The 20,699-nt window shown below is 33.8% G+C and overlaps 5 protein-coding genes across 7 annotated transcripts in view; 2 read left to right on the top strand and 3 right to left on the bottom strand.

The window, feature by feature from the left end:
• Positions 1-6,661, top strand: part of LOC102680405 — a 17,168-nt gene extending 10,507 nt beyond the window's left edge. The window contains exons 5-13 of the mRNA XM_031513412.1: positions 186-375; positions 482-747; positions 975-1,393; positions 1,469-1,668; positions 1,749-1,879; positions 2,224-2,373; positions 3,738-3,901; positions 4,055-6,319; positions 6,414-6,661. Coding sequence (XP_031369272.1) covers positions 186-375; positions 482-747; positions 975-1,393; positions 1,469-1,668; positions 1,749-1,879; positions 2,224-2,373; positions 3,738-3,901; positions 4,055-6,319; positions 6,414-6,453 — 3,825 coding nt within the window. The 3' untranslated portion in view covers positions 6,454-6,661. The remainder of the gene's footprint in view (positions 1-185; positions 376-481; positions 748-974; positions 1,394-1,468; positions 1,669-1,748; positions 1,880-2,223; positions 2,374-3,737; positions 3,902-4,054; positions 6,320-6,413) is intronic.
• A 360-nt stretch (positions 6,662-7,021) lies between these two features.
• LOC102678552 (centrosomal protein of 162 kDa) lies at positions 7,022-13,126 on the bottom strand. Of its 3 annotated transcripts, none has more exons than XM_006621728.2 (6): positions 12,942-13,126; positions 12,516-12,782; positions 12,317-12,416; positions 8,706-12,247; positions 8,348-8,509; positions 7,022-8,273 (listed from the first exon to the last, which is right to left on the bottom strand). In XM_006621728.2, exons 1-6 carry the CDS (start codon positions 12,978-12,980, stop codon positions 8,049-8,051), a joined length of 4,335 nt encoding a protein of 1,444 aa, XP_006621791.1. In that variant the 5' UTR covers positions 12,981-13,126; the 3' UTR covers positions 7,022-8,048. The 3 variants fall into 3 exon arrangements, with proteins under 3 accessions (XP_006621791.1, XP_006621792.1, XP_006621793.1); XM_006621729.2 differs by having other exon boundaries at positions 8,718-12,247; XM_006621730.2 differs by lacking the exon at positions 12,942-13,126 and having other exon boundaries at positions 12,521-12,782.
• LOC102678273 lies at positions 13,041-17,216 on the bottom strand. The gene is made up of 2 exons (XM_006621726.2): positions 16,761-17,216; positions 13,041-15,739 (listed from the first exon to the last, which is right to left on the bottom strand). Exons 1-2 carry the CDS (start codon positions 16,881-16,883, stop codon positions 14,162-14,164), a joined length of 1,701 nt encoding a protein of 566 aa, XP_006621789.1. The 5' UTR covers positions 16,884-17,216; the 3' UTR covers positions 13,041-14,161.
• Positions 17,141-18,636, top strand: LOC102677446 (pre-mRNA-splicing factor Syf2). Its single transcript, XM_006621719.2, has 4 exons — positions 17,141-17,620; positions 17,749-17,889; positions 17,973-18,268; positions 18,336-18,636. The coding sequence occupies exons 1-4, from the start codon at positions 17,531-17,533 to the stop codon at positions 18,499-18,501; spliced, it is 693 nt and encodes a 230-aa protein (XP_006621782.1). The 5' UTR covers positions 17,141-17,530; the 3' UTR covers positions 18,502-18,636.
• The window catches only part of LOC102680270 (TGF-beta-activated kinase 1 and MAP3K7-binding protein 2), a 10,598-nt gene continuing 8,376 nt past the window's right edge, over positions 18,478-20,699 (bottom strand). Inside the window, exons 6-11 of the mRNA XM_006621739.2 lie at positions 20,683-20,699; positions 19,902-20,053; positions 19,732-19,825; positions 19,367-19,633; positions 18,687-18,743; positions 18,478-18,603 (exon numbers count right to left, since the gene is read on the bottom strand). Of these exons, the coding sequence (XP_006621802.1) occupies positions 18,578-18,603; positions 18,687-18,743; positions 19,367-19,633; positions 19,732-19,825; positions 19,902-20,053; positions 20,683-20,699 (613 nt within the window). The 3' untranslated portion in view covers positions 18,478-18,577. The remainder of the gene's footprint in view (positions 18,604-18,686; positions 18,744-19,366; positions 19,634-19,731; positions 19,826-19,901; positions 20,054-20,682) is intronic.

Below are 20,699 nucleotides of genomic sequence, written 5' to 3'. Positions count from 1 at the left end.
GAGAGAGAGAGAGAGAGAGAGAGAAAGGAAGGGAGGGAGGGAGAGAGGGAGATTAAAGATTATTTAATCTGATATTTCGAAATTGTCTCGCGCCATTATTCTTCGAATTCGCGCTCGATGGAAAATGGAAAATTATCTTTGCACATACACAAGCGAAGAAAATTTCCAAAATTTTTCGTTTCTAGTACACGCCATTGGTGGAGAAGGAGAACGAGGATTTGGTCCATCACATAATATTGTACGAGTGCGCTTCGACCCTGCCAATATTAGGGCAACACGCGAGAATCGTCGGGGCGCCTTGTTACAGTCCGACGATGCCACGGGAGTGGGAATCCTGTTTGCAACCGGTGTTGGCCTGGGCTCGGGGTAGCACAGGTAAACGGCTCGAGTGGAAAGAAATTCGTGAAATTCGTTAAAAAGTAAAGAGAGAGGGAAGAGGAAGAGGAATAAAATAAAACGAATGCCGTTGCGTGTCTTGCAGGGGAATGGCTTCCGGAGCACGTCGGCATTTCCATTGCTGAGCATTCGGAAGGTTCTTATTACATGCTGGAGGTGCATTACAATAATCCGAGCATGAGGAAGGTGGTGGACAGCAGCGGTGTACGCCTTCACCTGACTCCCAAACTTCGCCCCCAGGAGGCGGGGATTCTCGTTGCTGGCGTTGCAGTGAGCCCTCTTCATCTCATCCCCCCTAAACAAAAGGAATACGCCACGGCGGGATACTGCACTCCACATTGCACGCACACGGTGAATAATCTCGTTCGATGTTGCGACATCGTATCGTATAATTGTATTCCTAAAAACCAAAGTGTAATAAATATAAATAATATAATAATATAATAAATAATAATAAATAATATAATATTATACTTTATTATTATATTATTTATATAAATAAATATAGTATTATTTTTTTTATTGTATTGTATAATTTATTGTATAGTACAATAAATATTATATCTCCTCTTGTCTAGATGTTCCCCGAGAGCGGAGTGAACATCGTTTCGGTAGTGCTGCACTCCCACCTGGCCGGTCGGCGGCTAAGTCTGAAGCATATCAGGCAGGGCAAGGAATTACCAAGGATAGTTGAGGACAATCACTTCGACTTCGAGTACCAGCAGTCTCACACTCTGGAAAAGGAAGTGAAGGTACTTCCGGGGGACGAGTTGGTGGCCGAGTGCGTTTACGGCACTCTGGATAGGACCAAGCCTACCTTGGGAGGATACGCGGCGTCTCAGGAGATGTGTCTTGCCTTCGTAGTCCACTATCCGAGAACACCGCTCGCTGCTTGCTACAGCATGACGCCGTTGAAGCATCTGTTCAAAACGTTAGGGGTGTACAGCTTCAAAGGTGTCACTATGGACCATTTGGAGAAGCTTTTCCTAACGACCAGGTAAGTAACGACGGTTAATAGATATTAGAATTCTATTCAAATTTCCACCAACAACGTTACTTCGTTTTACTTCAGAACGGATGCCGTGACCATTCCTTCGACCGGCCAACAGCAACTTCCTATCTACCCAGCAACGAGGCCTAGCGAGGATATCGACGAAGAGCTTATTAGGGAGGCCAAGTCGGCGTTGAGGGCCGTGAAAGATTACACTCTGGAACAGGATAACGAAAATGTTTTCTCTAGATTGATCATCGAGGAACCGGAAGAGTTCAGAGGTATTTAAAATATACGTACTTTACAAAAATTGATCTCTTTAGATTTCGAATAAACGAAAAATTGTTTGAATTGTGCGAAGGTCGAACTTTGGCGGAGCACATGCTGGCGTTACCCTGGACCGAAGAACTTCTCGCAAGAGCCATCGAGCAGAACCTGTATCACGGAAGACACATGACTTTCTGTAGAAAGAGAGACGACAAGCTTGCTCTGGTACGTTGGTATCTTAACCCTTTGCGCTCCAGGCCCGTTTCGCTCGGTCGAACCAGCTTCAGACTCAGATCCGCGCGTTTAGTGATCTCATAAGATAATTAATACCATAGATAATTCGTAAGATAAGATTACACCTCATAAGATTATAAAGAGCTTAGAAACTTATTTATGAAGCGACATTTTAAAAAAATCAAACATAAATAAATATTGTCGCCGTTCAAATTACCGCAACAATTCCAGTGGAGAGTCAACTCAAGTGGAGATCGAGAGTCACTGCTGGAGAGCAAAGGGTTAAAATACGTACGATTCTTCGTAAAATCACTGATTAAAATTCCTCTTTACAGCCAGCAGACATACAAACGTTCCCTAATTACACGGAATTACCGGAAGTAAATGAAACGATGTGCACGGAAATGGCAAAATTATCCAATGCGTCGGGGGCCTCGTACTTCGATATCGTCACGTTCCTCACGATTCTAATCCTGACAATCGTCGTTTCCTAAAATTAAAAATTTTAAACGTTAAAAGAGCTGTATATTATTGATTGAAAAAAATATACGCCTTAAAATGTTTCGCTTAAAAATCTGTAACTGTTGGAAACAGGCTAAAAAAAAAAAAAAAAATAAGCGAAAAAGATTAATGAAGATAGTAATGCACGGACAAACTGTCTCGTCGCCGATGAGAGACGACAAAAATTTCGAAAAATTTTGTGGGGCAATTTATATATAGAAATATAATATAAGATATATATATATATATATATCTTATATTATATTTCTATATATAAATTGGACCTCAAAATTTTTCGAAACTTTTGTCGTCTCTCATCGGCGACGAGACAGTTTGTCCGTGCATTACTATCTTCATTAATCTTTTTCGCTTATTTTTTTTTTTTTTTTTATTGATTGAAAAAAAAAAACCCCCTAAAAAGGTTTCGCTAAAAAACTGGTAACTGTGGGAAAAAGGTAAAAAAAAAAAAAAAAAAATAAGCGAAAAAGATTAATTAAGATAATAATTCACGGACAAACTGTCTCTTCGCCGATGAGAGACGACAAAATTTTCGAAAAATTTTGAGGTCCAATTTATATATAGAAATATAATATAATATATATATATATATATATAATGTAATAATAATGTAATATGTACAATGTAAATATACCATCTACTTATTTATAAGATATTCGCGCTACAAGCCTTTCCTGTATTTTATATGGATTTTGTATAAAAATAAAAGAAATAAAAAAAGATAAACCAGTCACCGAAATAATTCTATTTGTCTCAAATTTTCCACACCTCGATCGAATCGTTAATAATTTAATAAAAATATTAAACGATAATCGAATAAACTTAACGAAGTTAAGAAGATTCGAAAGCGAAATGAATTTCGTTTTTTCGAAGGGAGAAGAATCTCTCGTGATAGATGATTGGTTTTGAAGCTCGTCCACGCGGCAATTGGATATAGCCGATATATCGGTCGCCACACACAGGTGTTTCCGATTCGCAATTTTCCGGATGGTTAACCAATCACGGAGGCGTTTGCAATACTCTTCTCGACCCGATTTCATTCATGGTGATTTTCACGTGTATCGGAATACGGGGGTCCCATGTGGTCGGTGCTGATAAGCACCGAATTGGTGGCCGGTATCGAATTGCGGTGGAGTTCCGCCGGGTATAAAAGCCCGGTCTCTTGGGACACGGAGCATCAGCAGCTCTCCAGAGCTCCAAGGCGCGACACGAGTCGCTTCCTCAATCTTATCGAACAGTCGTTGTACACCAGCGAGGTGAGTCTAAAACGATAATTAAAATTTTTTTAAATCGATTTGTTGGACTGAGAATGCCTTGTTTGATGCCAAAGATGCGGCGTACACGATACGTTGCATTGCCAGTGAGGGCTTGGCATTACGTCGGCCTTCTGGTGGTCTCCCTCGCCTGCCTCACGTTAGGCCTGGTCTCCAGGGACAAGGAAGGCCGTGCAGGAAGTTTGGCGGGACCTGAATTAAAGCACCAAGCACCTCACGAGTAAGACTTAGCATCAGAATCTTAATCGAGTACTTGATTACAAATATTATAATAATTAAAAATATATGTAAATAAATATATATAAATACATATTAAAAATATTATAATATATATTATTATAAAACTCTTTGGTATTTGGTATTTTCCTCGCAGAGTGGATGCCTGCCCTAACTTGACTCCTTTCACCAAGATGCCTTCTTGCTCGAGCTTCGAGCAGGACCAAACCAGGATTTCGACGACGACCACAGCAACTTCTATCACACCGGCTGACGTCAGACTGTCTCGATCTCGTAGCTTGGATCGCATCTCCAGAACTCGATCTCGTGAAGACGTTAGGAGGGTGGAGAGATCGGATAGACGGGAGACAGGCATCGAGAACAATCGTAGGGTGGAATCGAGACTTAGAAGCGAAAGCCAAGACCGCTTGAGACCTGCGTCCGATCCTTCGACTCGACTTTCTCGATCGCGAAACTCGAGGGTTGCGTTGCAGGAGCTTGAAAGAAGGATGTTGCTCGAGAGGTCTACCGATAGGCGACGCGAAATAAACGGACGAGTAAATGATTCACGAGAACGTCTCGCACGATCTTTGGAACGGCTAGCATCTACGGATTTCCGTCGAGAAAGGAACGATCGATCATTGAGGGATAGGCGAAATGACCGTATGCAGTTGGCGATTACCAGACGCGATTCTAGATCGGAGCAAAATCGTAGGTCTCTTACAGGACAACGAGAAGTAGCTGGTGATCGAGAAAGAGTTAGTCGATTGGATCGTCGTATGGACGCAAGGACGAACGAACGACGAGACTCTTCGCTTAGATCGTTGAAACGGTTTGGAGATGAAATGGAACGACGAGAGAGAAACAACAGATTGAATTTGGCTCGTGAACGACGCGAATCTCGACTCGACGTCAGGGCATCTGAACGAGTTACTCGGGATTCGTCTCGCGATCGTAGCTCAGAACGACGAATGCTCGTAGAATCTAAAAGAAATTTGGAAAGGAGATCCACTTCTGTCGAATCCAGGAATCGTGAAGAAATCAAAGCTGATCGGAGATTTTTGGAACAGAGAGCTAATCGTCGACTTGTGGAACAGAGAGTAGATCGCCGACTCATGGAACGAAGAGCTGATCGTCGACTTATGGAACGAAAAACTGATCGTGTTATGGAACAAAATGTTGATCGTAGACTTATCGAAAAAAGGATGGATCGTCAAGTTATGGAACAGAGAACTGATCGTCGATTGATGGACCAAAGAGCTGATCGATTTATAGAACGAAAAGCTAACCAACGTCTCGTAGAACAAAGAACTGATCGCCGACTTATGGACCAAAGAGCTGATCGATCTATAGAACGAAAAGCTAACCAACGTCTCGTAGAACAAAGCACTGATCGCCGCCTTATGGACCAAAGAGCTGATCGATCTATAGAACGAAAAGCTAACCAACGTCTCGTAGAACAAAGCACTGATCGCCGCCTTATGGACCAAAGAGCTGATCGATCTATAGAACGAAAAGCTAACCAACGTCTCGTAGAACAAAGCACTGATCGCCGCCTTATGGACCAAAGAGCTGATCGATCTATAGAACGAAAAGCTAACCAACGTCTCGTAGAACAAAGCACTGATCGCCGCCTTATGGACCAAAGAGCTGATCGATCTATCGAACGAAAAGCTAACCAACGTCTCATGGAACCGAGAACTGATCGCCGACTTATGGCCCAAAGAGCTGATCGATCTATGGAACGAAAAGCTAACCAACGTCTCATGGAACAGAGAATTGATCGTCGACTGATGGAACAGAGAACCGATCGCCGACTGATGGAACAAAGAGCTGATCGTCGACTCATGGAACGTCGTCTCGCAGAGTTAAGGACCGATCGACGCGTTTTGAACTCAAAACGATCTATGAGACAAAGGTTTGACATTGACGGACAAAGACGAATTAGCACTACGCCTACTCTTCTCGCAAATGACATTCAATTCAATGAAAAGGAACAAAGAGACGCTGAAAGAGTTCGAACAGTTTTAATATTTTCACGAGATAGATCCCTAAACGATATTAAACGATCTCGTTCCGTAGACAGAGAACACGTTCGCTCCATAGACAGAGATTCTCGCTCTCGAAGACAATCAAACTCCCGAGATTTATCGGAAGATTCAACATTTCTCCGAAGGCATATCCGATCGTCAAGGCTTCCGATTCAAGAACGCAATTCCAGAATTCCTGTTAATACACGTTCATTAGCAATGCGAGATAAAGTTTTAATCCATAACAATGAATACGTACCTAGAATGGGCAACATGGAATTCCTGAAACAAGAGAGTCACGTTTCGTTCGACATTATCCGCCAGGCATTTGTAATTGGTCTTTGTACAATGTATGGATTATCCATTTTTTATGGCAAACGTTCTTTCATTCGGTAAGCAAACATCCATTCATACCAGTATCCTAATTGAAACATGAAAGATAATTAATCAATTGCAAAATTAATAAAATGCGTTTATTTGTTATAGCAACTTCGTGAGCCAGGCACCACAATTCATTCTATGGTAGAATCTTATCCAAGAAGGAATAACAATTTGCTACTTCCAAGATTTGCTTTTAATCACTGTTTTAGTATAATATTTTTTGGCATTGCTATGTATTTAACAAGAAACTGTATATTAATGTACAGCTGATAAATGTATCCTGCATAGAGATAGAAATGTGTCGCATGTATTTAAAAATATATATTTTGTCCGAATAAATTGTTCAAATTAAACGTAATGTAAATGTATTCAATATTTTCCTGTGAAAATCATTTTTCCATTGCACATCTATTCCATCACACATCATAGAAAAAAGACAATAGCATAAATGCGCATAATAATAATATTATATAATAGCAAATATTAAGCTGAATGGTCAAAGAGAAGAGAAATAATTTATTATTAAAGTCATAATCTCACGGTTTGTACATCATGGCTGTTTGGCTTAAAAGTAATTATAAAAAAATGCAACGACATATATCCAGTCTTGAAAAAGTGACTATACTCTGTGTGATTACAATGATTTGATAAAAACATGATTTGATATAACTTGAAAGCAAAGAATTATTTTCTAAGATCATCGTGTAACAAAGTTTTTTAATATTATTACATCTAGGACACGTCGAATTTGTGCGATATGCGTGTGCTTCGTTCGTCGTGTGAGTATAGAGTCAAACTATTGCTAAAACGTTTAATGAATGTTCCTAAAATGTATATAAATATATGTATAATATAACTGGACGACTTGATTATAGATGGATTCGTTGATCGCGAAAAATGAGTGAATATAAATAGAAAATAAATACAATTATATAACCGAGTCGTTCGTGTTTAGCATATCTTGAAAAAGCCTCATGTAAAAAATTAACTCCTATGCAACTTTGGAAAATATCTTATTTCCTCAAGATGCTTCCTATACGTTCATATGGTCTGTCTATCCATTCGTCAAATTGACAATAAATACAAGGCTAAAGATAGTTCCGATTTGGAAGCAGTCAAGTTTTCGACAATTTTTAAACCTACGTTATTAGATAAATAAAAAGTTTGCTTTTAGTAAATATAGATCAAAATATTTCTATGTTTTCATTTGATATTACGATTATTATAGTTTTATTACTCCAACTATGGACGTTGTCCATGCATATTGCACGCACAATGGCAAGAAGGAATGTCGACGAGAAGTTACGATAAAACGGTAACTTCGTTATTTGTTCGTCTTTTCTTTTGCTTTAACTTTGGCAGTGATCCCAGTCAATCATTATGTTACGAACTTTCCCAGGATCGATATGATTTCACTGAATTTCCATATCCTATGATAAGAATAATTAAACATATTGCAAACGCGACCATGAACAATTAATCGTGTTGCCTTCGTGGAAAGATCGATAAAAAAAAAAACATCGATCAAACCTTTTTTGGCTGTGCATCCACTTACATATTTATAAAGTGCCTAACAACATGATAACTTCTAACAAAAACCTAAGATACGTTTCAGTACACTTGAACATACGAATTATCACAATGCCCGATAACGAATCGAGAAATTACAATTCTATCGATTTCTCGATATTTTTCATGAGCACCACCTTGCGCATAAATATATTCTAGTTCATCTAAAAATTAATGAACATTGGCGATTTCTTGAAGCATTCCAAGAATATGATCAAGCTCTTGTCGGAAATAACACAATTGTCGATTTTTACCCTTCTCGTTTTTACAATCCTTACATTGGGTTCTATTTCTAAGTAAATCGCGCACCAAACTTTGTAATGTCATCTCGCGACTTTCGTGTCGTTGTTGAAGAATCGTTATCTTGTCTTGTAATAATTGCAATTGTTCTGTACTCTAAAACAAAAGGTAGAATAATTACAAATGAATATATAAAATGAATGTTTTAGAATAAATATTTAATCGCATACCGGTGTTGATAAATATTTCACTTTTTCATTCAATGTCTTCACTTTATTTTCTAAATGATCCCTTTCAGCCTTTAGGACAACGACTTGCTCTTTGTAATCTCTTAATTTCTCTATTTGTTGTTTTAAGTGAGATATCACAGCTACTTGAGTATTTATTTGACCCTATCAATAAGAACATTGTATTTATAAAATGATCATATGTACATAATAACAGTACTACGTGCAAGATATGTATGTAAATATTGCAAGATATATGGAAAATATTTTAACGTAATATAAATAATAATATAAATAAATAAGATAAATAAAAATAATAAATAAAAAAATATAAATGAACACTGCACGTAATACAACGAACCTGTAACTTTACCACTTTAGAGTCTCCGAATTTCACGCTATATTCCTTCAATAAAGTGGCCATCTCACGTTCGTGTTCCTCTTGCAAAATATTCAAATCGTGAAGTCGTTTGTTTTTCAGAGCCATGAAATCCTTGTTCATCTTATTCAGTTCCTCTTTTAGAATATCATTCTCATCGGTCAATCTCTTCACTAAATTTGTATCTCCATTTTCGGTATACTGCATAGGATCATAAAGCTTTTGTGCTGAATTGGTTAATCGTTGAGTATTAGTATCAGATACATGTCCATTTTGATAAACGTTGGAGTTCTGATCGTTTCCTTCGATAGATTTCAAAGTCAACAACTTTGAATCCGAGGATATACCACGATTCTTTTCAAAATTCATAGTTTTCAATGATTTTCTATCGTTCAACAACTTTTCCCTCTCCTTCTGCAATCTTGTGTTCGTTTTTTGCAATTCTTGGAAATCTTTTGTGAGTTTCGACATCGCTTTATCTTTATTCGTGAGCTCCAATTTCAATCCACGTATCGTAGCCATGAGATAAGCATCGTCTTTGGAGTTCTGAGATTTTAGAGTAATTTTCGCAAAAGATTTTTGATCCTTTTTCTCTTCCTTTTCAAACGATCCTGCCCTCTCCTCCTTTCTAATAGTTTCTACACTCTTGTTCTCTACAAGTTTCGATGCAGTTTGCGTGAACATATCATTGTACACCTTACGATCTTTCATATTAGCTTCCAATAGTTTACCATCCAGTTCTATTATTTGAGTAGTATATTTTTCTTTCATATCTGAAAACTTCTTTTGGAATTCGATCAATTTCTGCTGTGCTAATTCATCTTTTGCCTTAATTTCATTTTCGAGACTCAAAATTCGATCTTCTAATAATTTAACTTTCTCTGCGCCAATCTTTTCTTGTTCAGAATTCGCAGTTAATATAAGAGCAGACACTGAATCAGGATTTTTTCTCTTTAATATTCTTTCCATTTCACGAACCTGTCTGTTCAAATCTGTAATCTTCTTGTTATCAAGAATTACTTGGTCTTTTAATTTTTGCGTTAATTGTTTCTCACGTTCTACGTGACTCTTGGATATCTGTAATTTTTCTAAAAGATTACCCTCCTTAACCCTTAATTCTAAGAGTTCTTTCTCTAATGGGAGCACATTCTGTTGCACTTTATCGAATTCTTGTTTTACCACTCGCAATTGTTCCGTTTTAGAACTCAATTTCACTGTCAAATCCTCTACTTGTTTCTTCAATTGTAACTCTGACGTAGTCATCGCTTGTAATCGATCTGTGATGAAATCGTTCTTTGTTCTTAACTGTTCCTTAAACATTTCCAATTCATCGTTTAAAAGACTATTTTGTTGAATCAAATCTTCATTGTTCAAGGCATAATCAGCATTTTTTTCTCGAAGCTCAGAGACTTCGAGATTAAGTTTCAAAGCCTCTTCCTCGAGATCCTTGATTCTATCTGCAAGTTCTTGCATTTTACCTGATTCAAGAGTTGTACTTTTTTGTTTTTGTAGCTGCTTCATTTCCTCCTGCATTCGTTTTGTGTCCTGCATCAATTTCTTATTTTCCGTTTCATAAGCTTGAATCAAATTCTCTTGTTTCTCTAATTCTTTTTCTAGAAGCATAATTTTTGTATCTTTTTTTGGATGAGGATCTGGTCGTTTCTCATTTAACGAAAGTTCGTCTATTTTTGCTTTTAAAATAATATTTTGTTTCTTTAATGCAAATAATTCTTCTTCAAAGGATATACGCATATTGTCTATCTGACTCTTGTACAATTTCACTTCTGATTCCAACTGTTGTTTCAATAGAGTATTCTTATGTCTTTCTTCACGACATAATATCTCCCAATTCGTTTTTGTTAAATTTTGTTTCGTATCACCACCTGCCATTGTAGTACATTTTGCGTAAATGTCTGATGATTTAGTTTGGTGTGTTTTATACGTGGAAGACAAAGTGAAAGTAGAACCAGTCTTAACAGAATTTTTGTTTGGCTTTGGAGTTATTTTAGTCTTGGGAAGAGTTTTCGTGATTGATTTAACCGTAGGTTGCAATTTTGGCTTCAATGTTGGCGATCGTCTAATTACATTATTAGTAGGTCTTTTCATAACATCCGAAGGTTTATTTACTCTTATATTCTCTGTGGAAGTTCTAAATGATGGTTTGCAAATTTGATCATAACTCTTAGATTTAGAAAATTTTAACTCTTTTTTTTGTGATTTATTGCTAGATGCACTAGCCAGATGGATAGATTTACGTTCTATGTTACCACGTTGAGGAATTGTAACATTAACATTAGATTTAATTTCGGAATTTGTAATTGTTTTATGTACGATCGTCTTCGGTTCTTCCATGGATTCTTTGTCTTGTTGCGTTGTACTTTCTATTGACTTTTCAGCCAATAATTTAGGAATTGCATCTGCAAATAATTCTAATCTTGGCGTAAGATCAACTGTATATAATTCTTCCTTAGAATTAAGTACTTTCTTACCATCTTTTGATACAGTTATGTTTCTTGGAGATATTTCCTCTTTTTTATTAAATAGTTCTGTTTCATTTTTAGAATTATTATTAACATTTAAAGATTGCTTTTTTTCTTCATTGTCAACACTAGAATCTGTTTCAACAATTTCATGTTCAATTTTTGGATTTGTCTGAGGTAATTCCTTTTCTAATATATCGGAAATTTCCTTCTCAGGAAATTCAGGAGTTTTGCCATTTGTAGTTTCTCCATCTAAAGTAAATATTTTTTCAGGTTTTGAAAGAAAAGGGTGTATAGTATTAGATTGGCTTGATTCTTGTTCTTTTTTACTAGTTTGCCCTTGCAAAAGTTTCAAAAAATGCGAAAAGTCTTCTTGTCCGAAACTTGAACTACCTGACATACCACCTTCAACTTTTTCTTTAGATTTTTTCAATAAATCTTCGAAAAAGTCCTTATCTACATCAGTTATTTCTTTTTGTAAATTATCTTTATCTGATTCCAATTTTCTTATACTTTTTAATTCTTCCGACTTGGAATGTCTTTCAATAGGATCATCTAAATCCGAACTACTAGATACCTCTACTTTTTGTTCTTCAAATTTTCTTCTTTGAAGTTCCAGAGATTTTGGAGCTTTCAAACTATTCACAGTTTCATATAAAATTTCAAATCCAGGACTACTGTCTCTCTTCTTCTCATTTTTTGGACTTTTTTTGATTTTTTCAGTCTCTTTATGTACTTCTTCTTCTATCAATTGAAAGATATCAGCTTCTAATTGTCTAACTCTGCTAAGGTTTTCTATATCTTCTGGAATATTCTCAGGTACTAAAGTATCAGATTTTGATCCACTCTTAGATAAACTGCTACTATTTTTTCTTACAAGTTTTTCAGCTTCTTCTAATAATTCTTCTACGGATTTTTCTTCCTCTATAGGATTTTTGGCTGAATCTCGAGACTTTGAACGATCTATAGCTGAATTTGGACTAAAAGTTCCAGCTATCTTACTCATTTCTTCTAAAATACTACCAATATCTTCATCAGTTGCATCTGTATAACAGAAAAGAAATACACTTAAAAAATTATACAAAATTATATAATTCTTTTGAAAATACTTACTTTCAAAATCAGAAGGATATTTATCAAATGCTGCAGAAGCTAAAACATCGCATAAAGTGTCATCTTTGTCTTTCATTTCAATTTCATTTTTATGCATAGCCTAAATAAAATAAAAGACTAAATTATAAAACTGAACAACACATTATTTGAAAATTAATATCTTACAAAAGATATAAAAAGACATAAAAGTCTTAATTACTTTACACATTTTTTCTTTTTCAAGAAATTCTTTCATTGAAGAACTAACATCCGGAGAAGGGGATAAAGATTGTTTTATTTTCTCATCTATTGAAATAGCATGAGAAGCATCAAGCCAAATATCTGGTTTCTTCAACCACCACTTTTCTTCCTCATGTTTCTCTTCTGATTTTTTAGATGTCTTAGGTTTTTCTTTTATTCTTATTGAAGTTTCCCCTACACTAAGACTAATAGAAGTACCCAAAGTATCATCTTCGGTTGAGTTCAACTAGATAAATTAAATATGCATGAAATCCTAATTATTGCAACAAAATAGTAAAAGTTGTCATATTTCTATTCATATAAATCATCCAAAATAAATAATCAAACATTTTTTAAAAATTAAAATAGGTTAATACATAAGAATAAAAATATTTAAAATACTTACATCCTCATAATGAGGGGATTTTTGAGGATTTGAAGACATTCGGATTTTTCACTAATAATACCTTTGAATATTATAATCTAAGTAATCAATCATTTTTTTTTAGAATTATTTGACACTTAGCGTACTTATTGTTTGTTTGTTAATTTTAATTCGCTCAACGGTTGTCCTGTAGCGACCTCACCTAACCAATAACGTAAAATATGTTTGACATGTCGCATTAAAGAAAAAAATACAAAAAATGAAACGATTATATAATGGAATAAGTATATATACATATATATATATATAATTATATTTAAGAAAATAACAAAATAATAAAAAATAATCAATAGAAAAATATTTTTTACTGTCTTAGAGAATTTATTGTTCGATTCATTAGTATAAGCACATAACAGTTTTGTAATGACTACACATTTTCCTCATTTTTATTATTCATATTAAATTATAAAGTAATTTAATAACGAATAATGTATAATATATGTATATAATAAGATTAACGAATGCACTTGATATTTAATAACAATTTATAATAGAATTTTAATTATATTTTAAAATACAAAGCATTAAAATAATCATTTTGCACAAATCCAATTTGTCATTCTTCTAAAGATACAAATAGAAATTTTCGATCAATATATCACGCAAAATGATTTAAGTATATCATTATTCTTTTAGATACATAAATTCATTCGTAATAACAATTACAAATGATATTTCTTAAACTATAAGATAACAATTTATAGAATGAAAAGGAAAATTATTATTATTATATTTTCACTATGTATCACAATTTTGTGTATATGAATATCTGATATTTTTTAAAATATATTTATATATTTTTTTACATATATCTTATTTTTTAAACTTTGAAGGCGATCTGTGAATCCTTTATCTACATACATAACATTCTTAAGCGTATAACGCAACGTTTGTCTTAATTTCTACTAACAATTGATAATTATTTATATTTATACATTTTCATTCATAAAAATATTATTACGATAATAATGCATATATGTGTATTCAAAATAATTACATAGATACATATTTTCTTTTAATTTATAATCATCATATGATTTCTTATAAAGGATTAAGAAAAAAAAAATATTTATAATCGATTATCAATGAAACTTGTTTAGTATTTGTATGAATACAAATGATATTTTTTCCTTTAAAAAATAAATCTTTTATATAATATGATTCCCGATTTTGTAAAAAGATCAATGTCCATAACATGCATGCAATTTGAATAATTCTTTGTTAGCAAAACTTGTGTTACATTCTTCGCAATAATGTTTAATATCAATCATTTTCATTGAGGCCGACATCTTAGCTGTAACACTGTTTCTAATTGTCTTCATTAATGTTTTATTGGATGTTTTATTTCTATTCATAAGATTTTTAAGGCTTTTTGGTAATTTTTTAACCGATATATCTGCACTATCAGATTTTCTTATCTTACCATTTCTCAGACAAACATCTTGACTTCTTAAATATCTTAGCGAATAATTTATACGAGTCAATCGATTCGATTTGATTTTTTTCGCTTTTAATTTATTGTTCGATATATTTCGCAAAGATTTCCAATTTGTTATACTAAAATTATCGATGGGATTTAATGCATTATGATTAATATTATCTTTTTTTATATTTACATCATAATCTTCAGGCAGTGAATCAATTTGATTAGGTAATGACAACATGGCGACTGATACCGATTCATCGAATATTAAATCCTTAAGATCCGAAGATTCTTCTTCCTTTATTTTTAACTTTATTTTATTTTTTAATTGTTTCGACATCTTATTTAATGGTAATTTTAATTCATTCGTAATATTTAAAACCTTTTTTTTATTCGCTTGACGCTTATTACTTTGCAATCTTTGGTTATTGTTCGTGGATTTTGAATATTTTCGTATTGGTCCTCTATAATTGATGGTCCCATTCCTTGGTCTCAAGACACGTCCTTCAGAATTATCGAGTTTTTCTACTTTAATTTGCGTTATATTAAACTCTGTTGAAGCTGACGTTTCTGACTTTATAATTGTCGATCTGTTTTCATTTTTCAATGATGACAAAGAGGGAAGTTTTCTTCTATTTTCTAAATAATTTATAGAATTCCTTCTAGGTCTTAAATTATGAACAATCATATCTTTTGAGGTTTCTTTGTTAGCATTATAAGATTCATTCAAATCATTAGATAAATTCAAACTGGAAGAAGTCGGCCTACATCTATCAGCATCTTTAACCTCATTGACAAGCTGAACTAAATTTGATCGTCCCTCAAATGTTTTACTGGATAAAAAATTCTTCTTTACAATTCGCGCTTCATTGGCGCAACTATCGTTACCTTGCCTAATTTCATTTGTCCTACTACATCTCGATATTTTGTTTTTATAATTTGTAGGTACAGTTTCATTACTTTGGTCCGATTTATCACAATAACAACTGCAACGTGTGTATGCTGTATACGTTATACGTTCGGAAATATCATCAGATTGAACACTATTCATCGGAAAAGTTACAGAACTCATCGAATTTATGTAGCCGACATCACCAACAATAGGATTTATGCCATACATATCGTAATCCGGCGGTTCTACTTTGATCTTAATGTTTTCTATATGCACCATTGGCACACCGACTCTCTCCTTCGAATCTTCTTTTTGCATCCAAGATAATTGATTCTTCAAACCAGTATCTGTCTTCAAACAGTCCACATAAAATTTGTGAAACTCCTCCAGCTTGTAACTGCATCGATGACACATATGTTTCGGCAACAGGTCCATTTCGTGTACCTGCAGGATACACACGCGATACGAATGCGAGTGTTAAGTTCACGTGGTCGCATAAGGAAAACGAGGTGGGGATATATTGCACGTGCTGCACAAATGTATGAAGAAAATGAAGGGCGGGAAATTAAAGAATAATATTCGAATCTGAATAATATAAAATCATAAAGGTATTTTACACAAAATAAAGAAAAAAAAAACGATATTATTATAATGAAATATAATGAATTCTATTTTTATTCTAAATGAATAAAAAAAAATTCAAATGGCATCATCCAAATATAAATTAATTAATATTTGATAAAGAGATAATTATATAATAAAAAAATGATTTCGATTCTAATAACACATATGTGATATTTTTTCGTCGACTTTAAATATTTAAAAATTCGTTGCAATATGTAATATAAATTATATCTACTTTTTTAAAGCTTCAAATACAAGATAATTTTAATTTTATTAAATTATCTAAAATAATTTAAGTTAACGAAAATATATAATATTCAACTAATTTTAATAATCTTGAAAGAAACAATAAATTTTCCGTAATGTTATTTCAAGTACAAGATATTTAATATTTTCGTTATCTAAGAGTAATTCTACTTTCAGATATTTATTTTCAAATTTATAATTTATCTATTTCATGAATAATAAGGGGTTAAAACATTTGTGACTTGAAGTTATGCAATATATGAAAAGTGTTTATGAGGCATATTGGCGCGAAGTAACAATAACCTCACTTTTAGTATTATAAATGTAATCAATAAACATATTTACAAAAAAAATTAAAATCTGTAATAAATATGCTATATTTAATCAGAAAGATATACATTAAAAAACATAAATTTAGTAAATTAAATTTCATTAAAAAAAAAAAAGAAAAATTATTGAACGTTCCTAGTGCAATTTCTGACAAAAAGGTGATTTAGGAGGGGGCGTTAATGATGTCAGGAAAGACCACCAAATACACGTGAAATTCATAACGAAACGATACGAATGTAGAAGGGAGAAGAGTGATATGACATACCATGATTGGGAGAATAGCGTTGATTTTCTTCACGTGGTTCTCATTCTTGTCAAAAATATTAATCGAGATACCGGATTGCTTACCGCAAAGGCGGCAGACGCGACTAGATTCGAGAGTCTCCATAACGGTATAAGAAGAATTAATTTGTCCGGGAGAGTGTCGCAGTAAGGAGTCGCGTGCGTATCTCTTCTATCCTTCTTGTAATTGCCTCACTAGAGCTTTCGCGGTACCCTGGCCGCGCTTCGCGGGTAATCCCCAAAAGCTCGCAGAGCGCGAACTTTCTTCTGCGGCTCAATCGCCGCCAGCGTACAATTCTGCGTCACGTTTCACCATCGGGGTTCGCGCAAACGCGAACCTTGGCAAGTGCTGCTAACTCGACGCAACTTGTGATCGACCGGTACCACCTCAATCTTCTACCGGCGGACGAAAAATCACCTGACTTTTCTCTTGATGCTTGCCACAACGATATCACCGCTCTCTACAAATTGAACGACAGGATCTGCTTATTGCGCTCTCGTTCGCTCGAGAGCAGAAGATCAATTTCAATCGATCCACCACCCACAGAAGTCGGGCAAACGGAGTTCGCCTTTTTTGTCGACGAATCGTAACTTACTGACATCTATCGGAACTTCCGGTATACGTGACGCGATGCAACTTACAGTTGATAATGTTTAACCAAACAATTACGTTCTAATCTTTTAATAAGTGACAGAATTATTTCTGACAAGCATATTTTACTTATTTAGAAGTTTATTTAATTTCATTTTATAATGGAGAATGAAAATACAACTAGTGAGAAATCTCTTGCAGACAAACATGCTGAGAGAATGAAACGTTTACGGGAACTTCACACGAAAAGAGTGAGTACAAAGTATAGTAATTACAATATAACCTATATTTTTTATTTAATTTTATTTCTTTTATAACTTTTTATATATATTTTATAAGTTTTGAAAAAAATGTTTCTTACAAAATATTGATTTTATAGAATGAGGCCAGACAACAAAATCATAAAGAAGTAGTAGAGGAAGATAAAAGGAATAAACTTCCTTCAAATTGGGCATCACGTAAAAGACAAGCAGAATGGATTATACAAGATGAAGCTGCAAGAAAAGCTGCTCAAGAAAAAGTAGATATTGTTATAAAATGATGAATATTATTAGATCATATTATAGCATAGAATTATTGAATTTTGTATTATACATTTCATAGGGAGAAGATTATGAAAGAATGAAATTACTTCATATCGATGCAACAGAAGCAGAACGTATAGCAAGAAAGAAAAAAAATAAGAAAAATCCTGATCCAGGTTTTTCAGATTATGAACAAGCAGCTATCCGTCAATACAATAGGCTAGTAAAGAATATTAAACCAAACATGGATTCGTATGAAGAAGCTAAAGATAAATTAGGTCCAGCTTTTTATGGAGATAAAAATACTATATTACATGGTCTTCATGAAGATAAAAAAGAAGCTATTGATAAAATGGTTGAAGACTTGGAAAAACAGTTAGTATTTCACAGCTTAATGTTTAATTACAACATTCATATATTGTAATTCTTCTTCTTTTTCTAGAATTGCAAAGAGAGATAAATATAGCAGAAGAAGAATGCACAATGATGATGCTGATATTGATTACATCAACGAACGCAATGCTAAATTCAATCAAAAATTAGAAAGATTCTATGGTGAATACACGCGTGAAACAAAGTTAAACTTGGAACGGGGTACAGCTATATAATAGGTTGGCTGCAACTTTTTATTTAATTTAAATAGTGATTGTATTTACAGTTTTTATGTTTCCAATGTAATTTACGTTATACCACCCAACTATGCACTGTCCCTAAAAATAAAGCAAATATTTTTTTATATCATATGTTATTTTATATTTTTATTCCTATATTAAAAACGTAAAAAATTACTTACGACTTGGGGAAAAGTTATGATGATGTGTAACTCGTATATGGATATCTTGAGTCTCGCCTGTAAATTATATATTATATACATTTATAATACTCATTTATAATACTCATATTATATTTAATATATTTTTATATAATCTCATACGAGTACTTAAAAATTTCAAAATTCATTACTTACCAATTTGTGATTATTAACTTGTCAATTATTAAATAATATTAAATTATTAATAATTAGAAAAAATAACACTGCAAAATATATGCTAGATTAATCATGCCTTTATGTTAAAAATAAATTCATTAAAAAAATAAGAAAAATCATAAAAGTAGAAAATAGCACACATTCGTGCACTTAAGTACATAATAAATCTATTTTATTTATGCCGTATGTGTTCATCATTACGTTGTCATTACATAATTCCTTCAACGAGCAATTTTACAATAGAAAAGTAATATCACCTTTGGTTGTATTGCTCCATCACACTATAAGAAGTATAGAGATCATATATTTTTCATATATTAATTAATTGTTTGTGAAATATTATTCTGTGAGTTATCTGTTAACTCACAAATGTCACAAAAAAAGAAAAACATGCTGTTAAGACATTGGAGTTTACTATTCCAAAGGCGGTGGAGGCGGTGGTAACGAGGTTGTAAGGTCCTCTATCGATTTTCCAGAAGTCGTACCTGTGTTTCCATGATCCATCAACCGTGGCATATCGCATTGTTCGCATTTATTCATCAATGGATGATTATCGAACGTGCACATTCTACAGACCCAAGAAGGTCCGTCTCGTTCTTCTCTGTCAGTATTGTTATCACTTAGTAGTTCAGGTTGCCAGGCGGGTGGTTGACTTGGCAAAGGCGGTGGATTGGAACTGACAGAACTCGATGGTAAAGGTTGACCAGTATAAATATGCTGATAAAATTTTTCATTCGTTTCACCCAAAGGTACTGCAAAAAATAATAATAATAATAAATAAATAAATAAAACAACTGAACTATAATATTTTATCTGAAAAAAATATTAAAAAATATAATAAAATCATTACCTCTTGGATCTGACCATTGATCTACTTCATCCGCGAGTCTATCGCATTCAACTTGTAACTGATAGATCTCGCTTCGTAATTTTTTTTTTAATTCCTAAAAAATGATCATTACATAATAATACATTTGTTGAACATTACATCGTCTTAATCTTAATCTTAACGTTGCATACTTGAGGAGGCATAGAAGAGTCAAGAGGCCTCGTGAGAGATTGTAATTCTTTCTTCATCGCTTCGAGTCGTCCTTTCTCGGCTCTCAATTCCCTGGCGAGTCTTTCTTTTCTTTCTAACTGCTCTGCGACCAATTTCTTTTGATGCTCCGCCACTAAAATGCCATAACATATTTTATTAGATTTAAGAAAACATACAATCGGTATAGTTTTGTTGAAAAATATATATTTTATTGTTGACTTGTTTTACAAAAATACACTTGCAGTATTGTATGTTCTAATTTGTCAGCAGAGATTGCATTGATATAAATTAGCCTCAACCCTTGTCAACGTTTTATTTCACTGTGTGTAAACGATTAAAGGGGAAACACGAAATATGAATTGTAGCGTTCAGGGAACGCGTCAACATCGAGACGACGCTGCTCGTGAGAGGGAAAAGCAGATCAGGTGGTCCACGTAGAGTAACCGCAAGCGTGGCTATGTATAGACGGAGCGTGGGGTCAGGAATGCGTAAATATCGTTCTCAGTGTTACATGCGTGGGCGTAGTATGTGCGACGGAGTGGTTTTCACAGGTAAATATACGTGTACGTAATTCCTACGATATGAGAATTCAGAAAACAAAGCGAATCATTTTTACAGGATATCGAAATAAAAAATATATATATATATATATATATATAAAATAATAATAATAAAATATATATATATATATATAGTGAATAATAAAAATAGCTCGTAAAAGGTTATTTTCAAAGTAGAGAAAGATATAGTTAAGATCTTTACCTTGATTCAACGGCGAT

Source organism: Apis dorsata, unplaced genomic scaffold, assembly GCF_000469605.1.
Source record: "Apis dorsata unplaced genomic scaffold, Apis dorsata 1.3 scaffold_634, whole genome shotgun sequence".
NCBI lineage: Eukaryota > Metazoa > Arthropoda > Insecta > Hymenoptera > Apidae > Apis > Apis dorsata.
This window is presented reverse-complemented; position numbering and strand designations above follow the sequence as displayed.

Bases quoted from the DNA above. Each gene is read 5' to 3' on its own strand.
- LOC102678552 (XM_006621728.2), bottom strand. From the start codon at position 12,980: ATGTCTTCAAATCCTCAAAAATCCCCTCATTATGAGGAT. The intron at 12,783-12,941 runs GTAAGTATTTTA...TAATTTATCTAG, and splicing joins AATCCCCTCATTATGAGGAT to TTGAACTCAACCGAAGATGA. The intron at 12,248-12,316 runs GTAAGTATTTTC...TCTGTTATACAG, and splicing joins ATATCCTTCTGATTTTGAAA to ATGCAACTGATGAAGATATT.
- LOC102678273 (XM_006621726.2), bottom strand. From the start codon at position 16,883: ATGGAGACTCTCGAATCTAGTCGCGTCTGCCGCCTTTGCGGTAAGCAA. The intron at 15,740-16,760 runs GTATGTCATATC...TGTATCCTGCAG, and splicing joins ACGCTATTCTCCCAATCATG to GTACACGAAATGGACCTGTT.
- LOC102677446 (XM_006621719.2), top strand. From the start codon at position 17,531: ATGGAGAATGAAAATACAACTAGTGAGAAATCTCTTGCAGACAAACAT. The intron at 17,621-17,748 runs GTGAGTACAAAG...TTGATTTTATAG, and splicing joins GGGAACTTCACACGAAAAGA to AATGAGGCCAGACAACAAAA. The intron at 17,890-17,972 runs GTAGATATTGTT...TACATTTCATAG, and splicing joins GAAAAGCTGCTCAAGAAAAA to GGAGAAGATTATGAAAGAAT.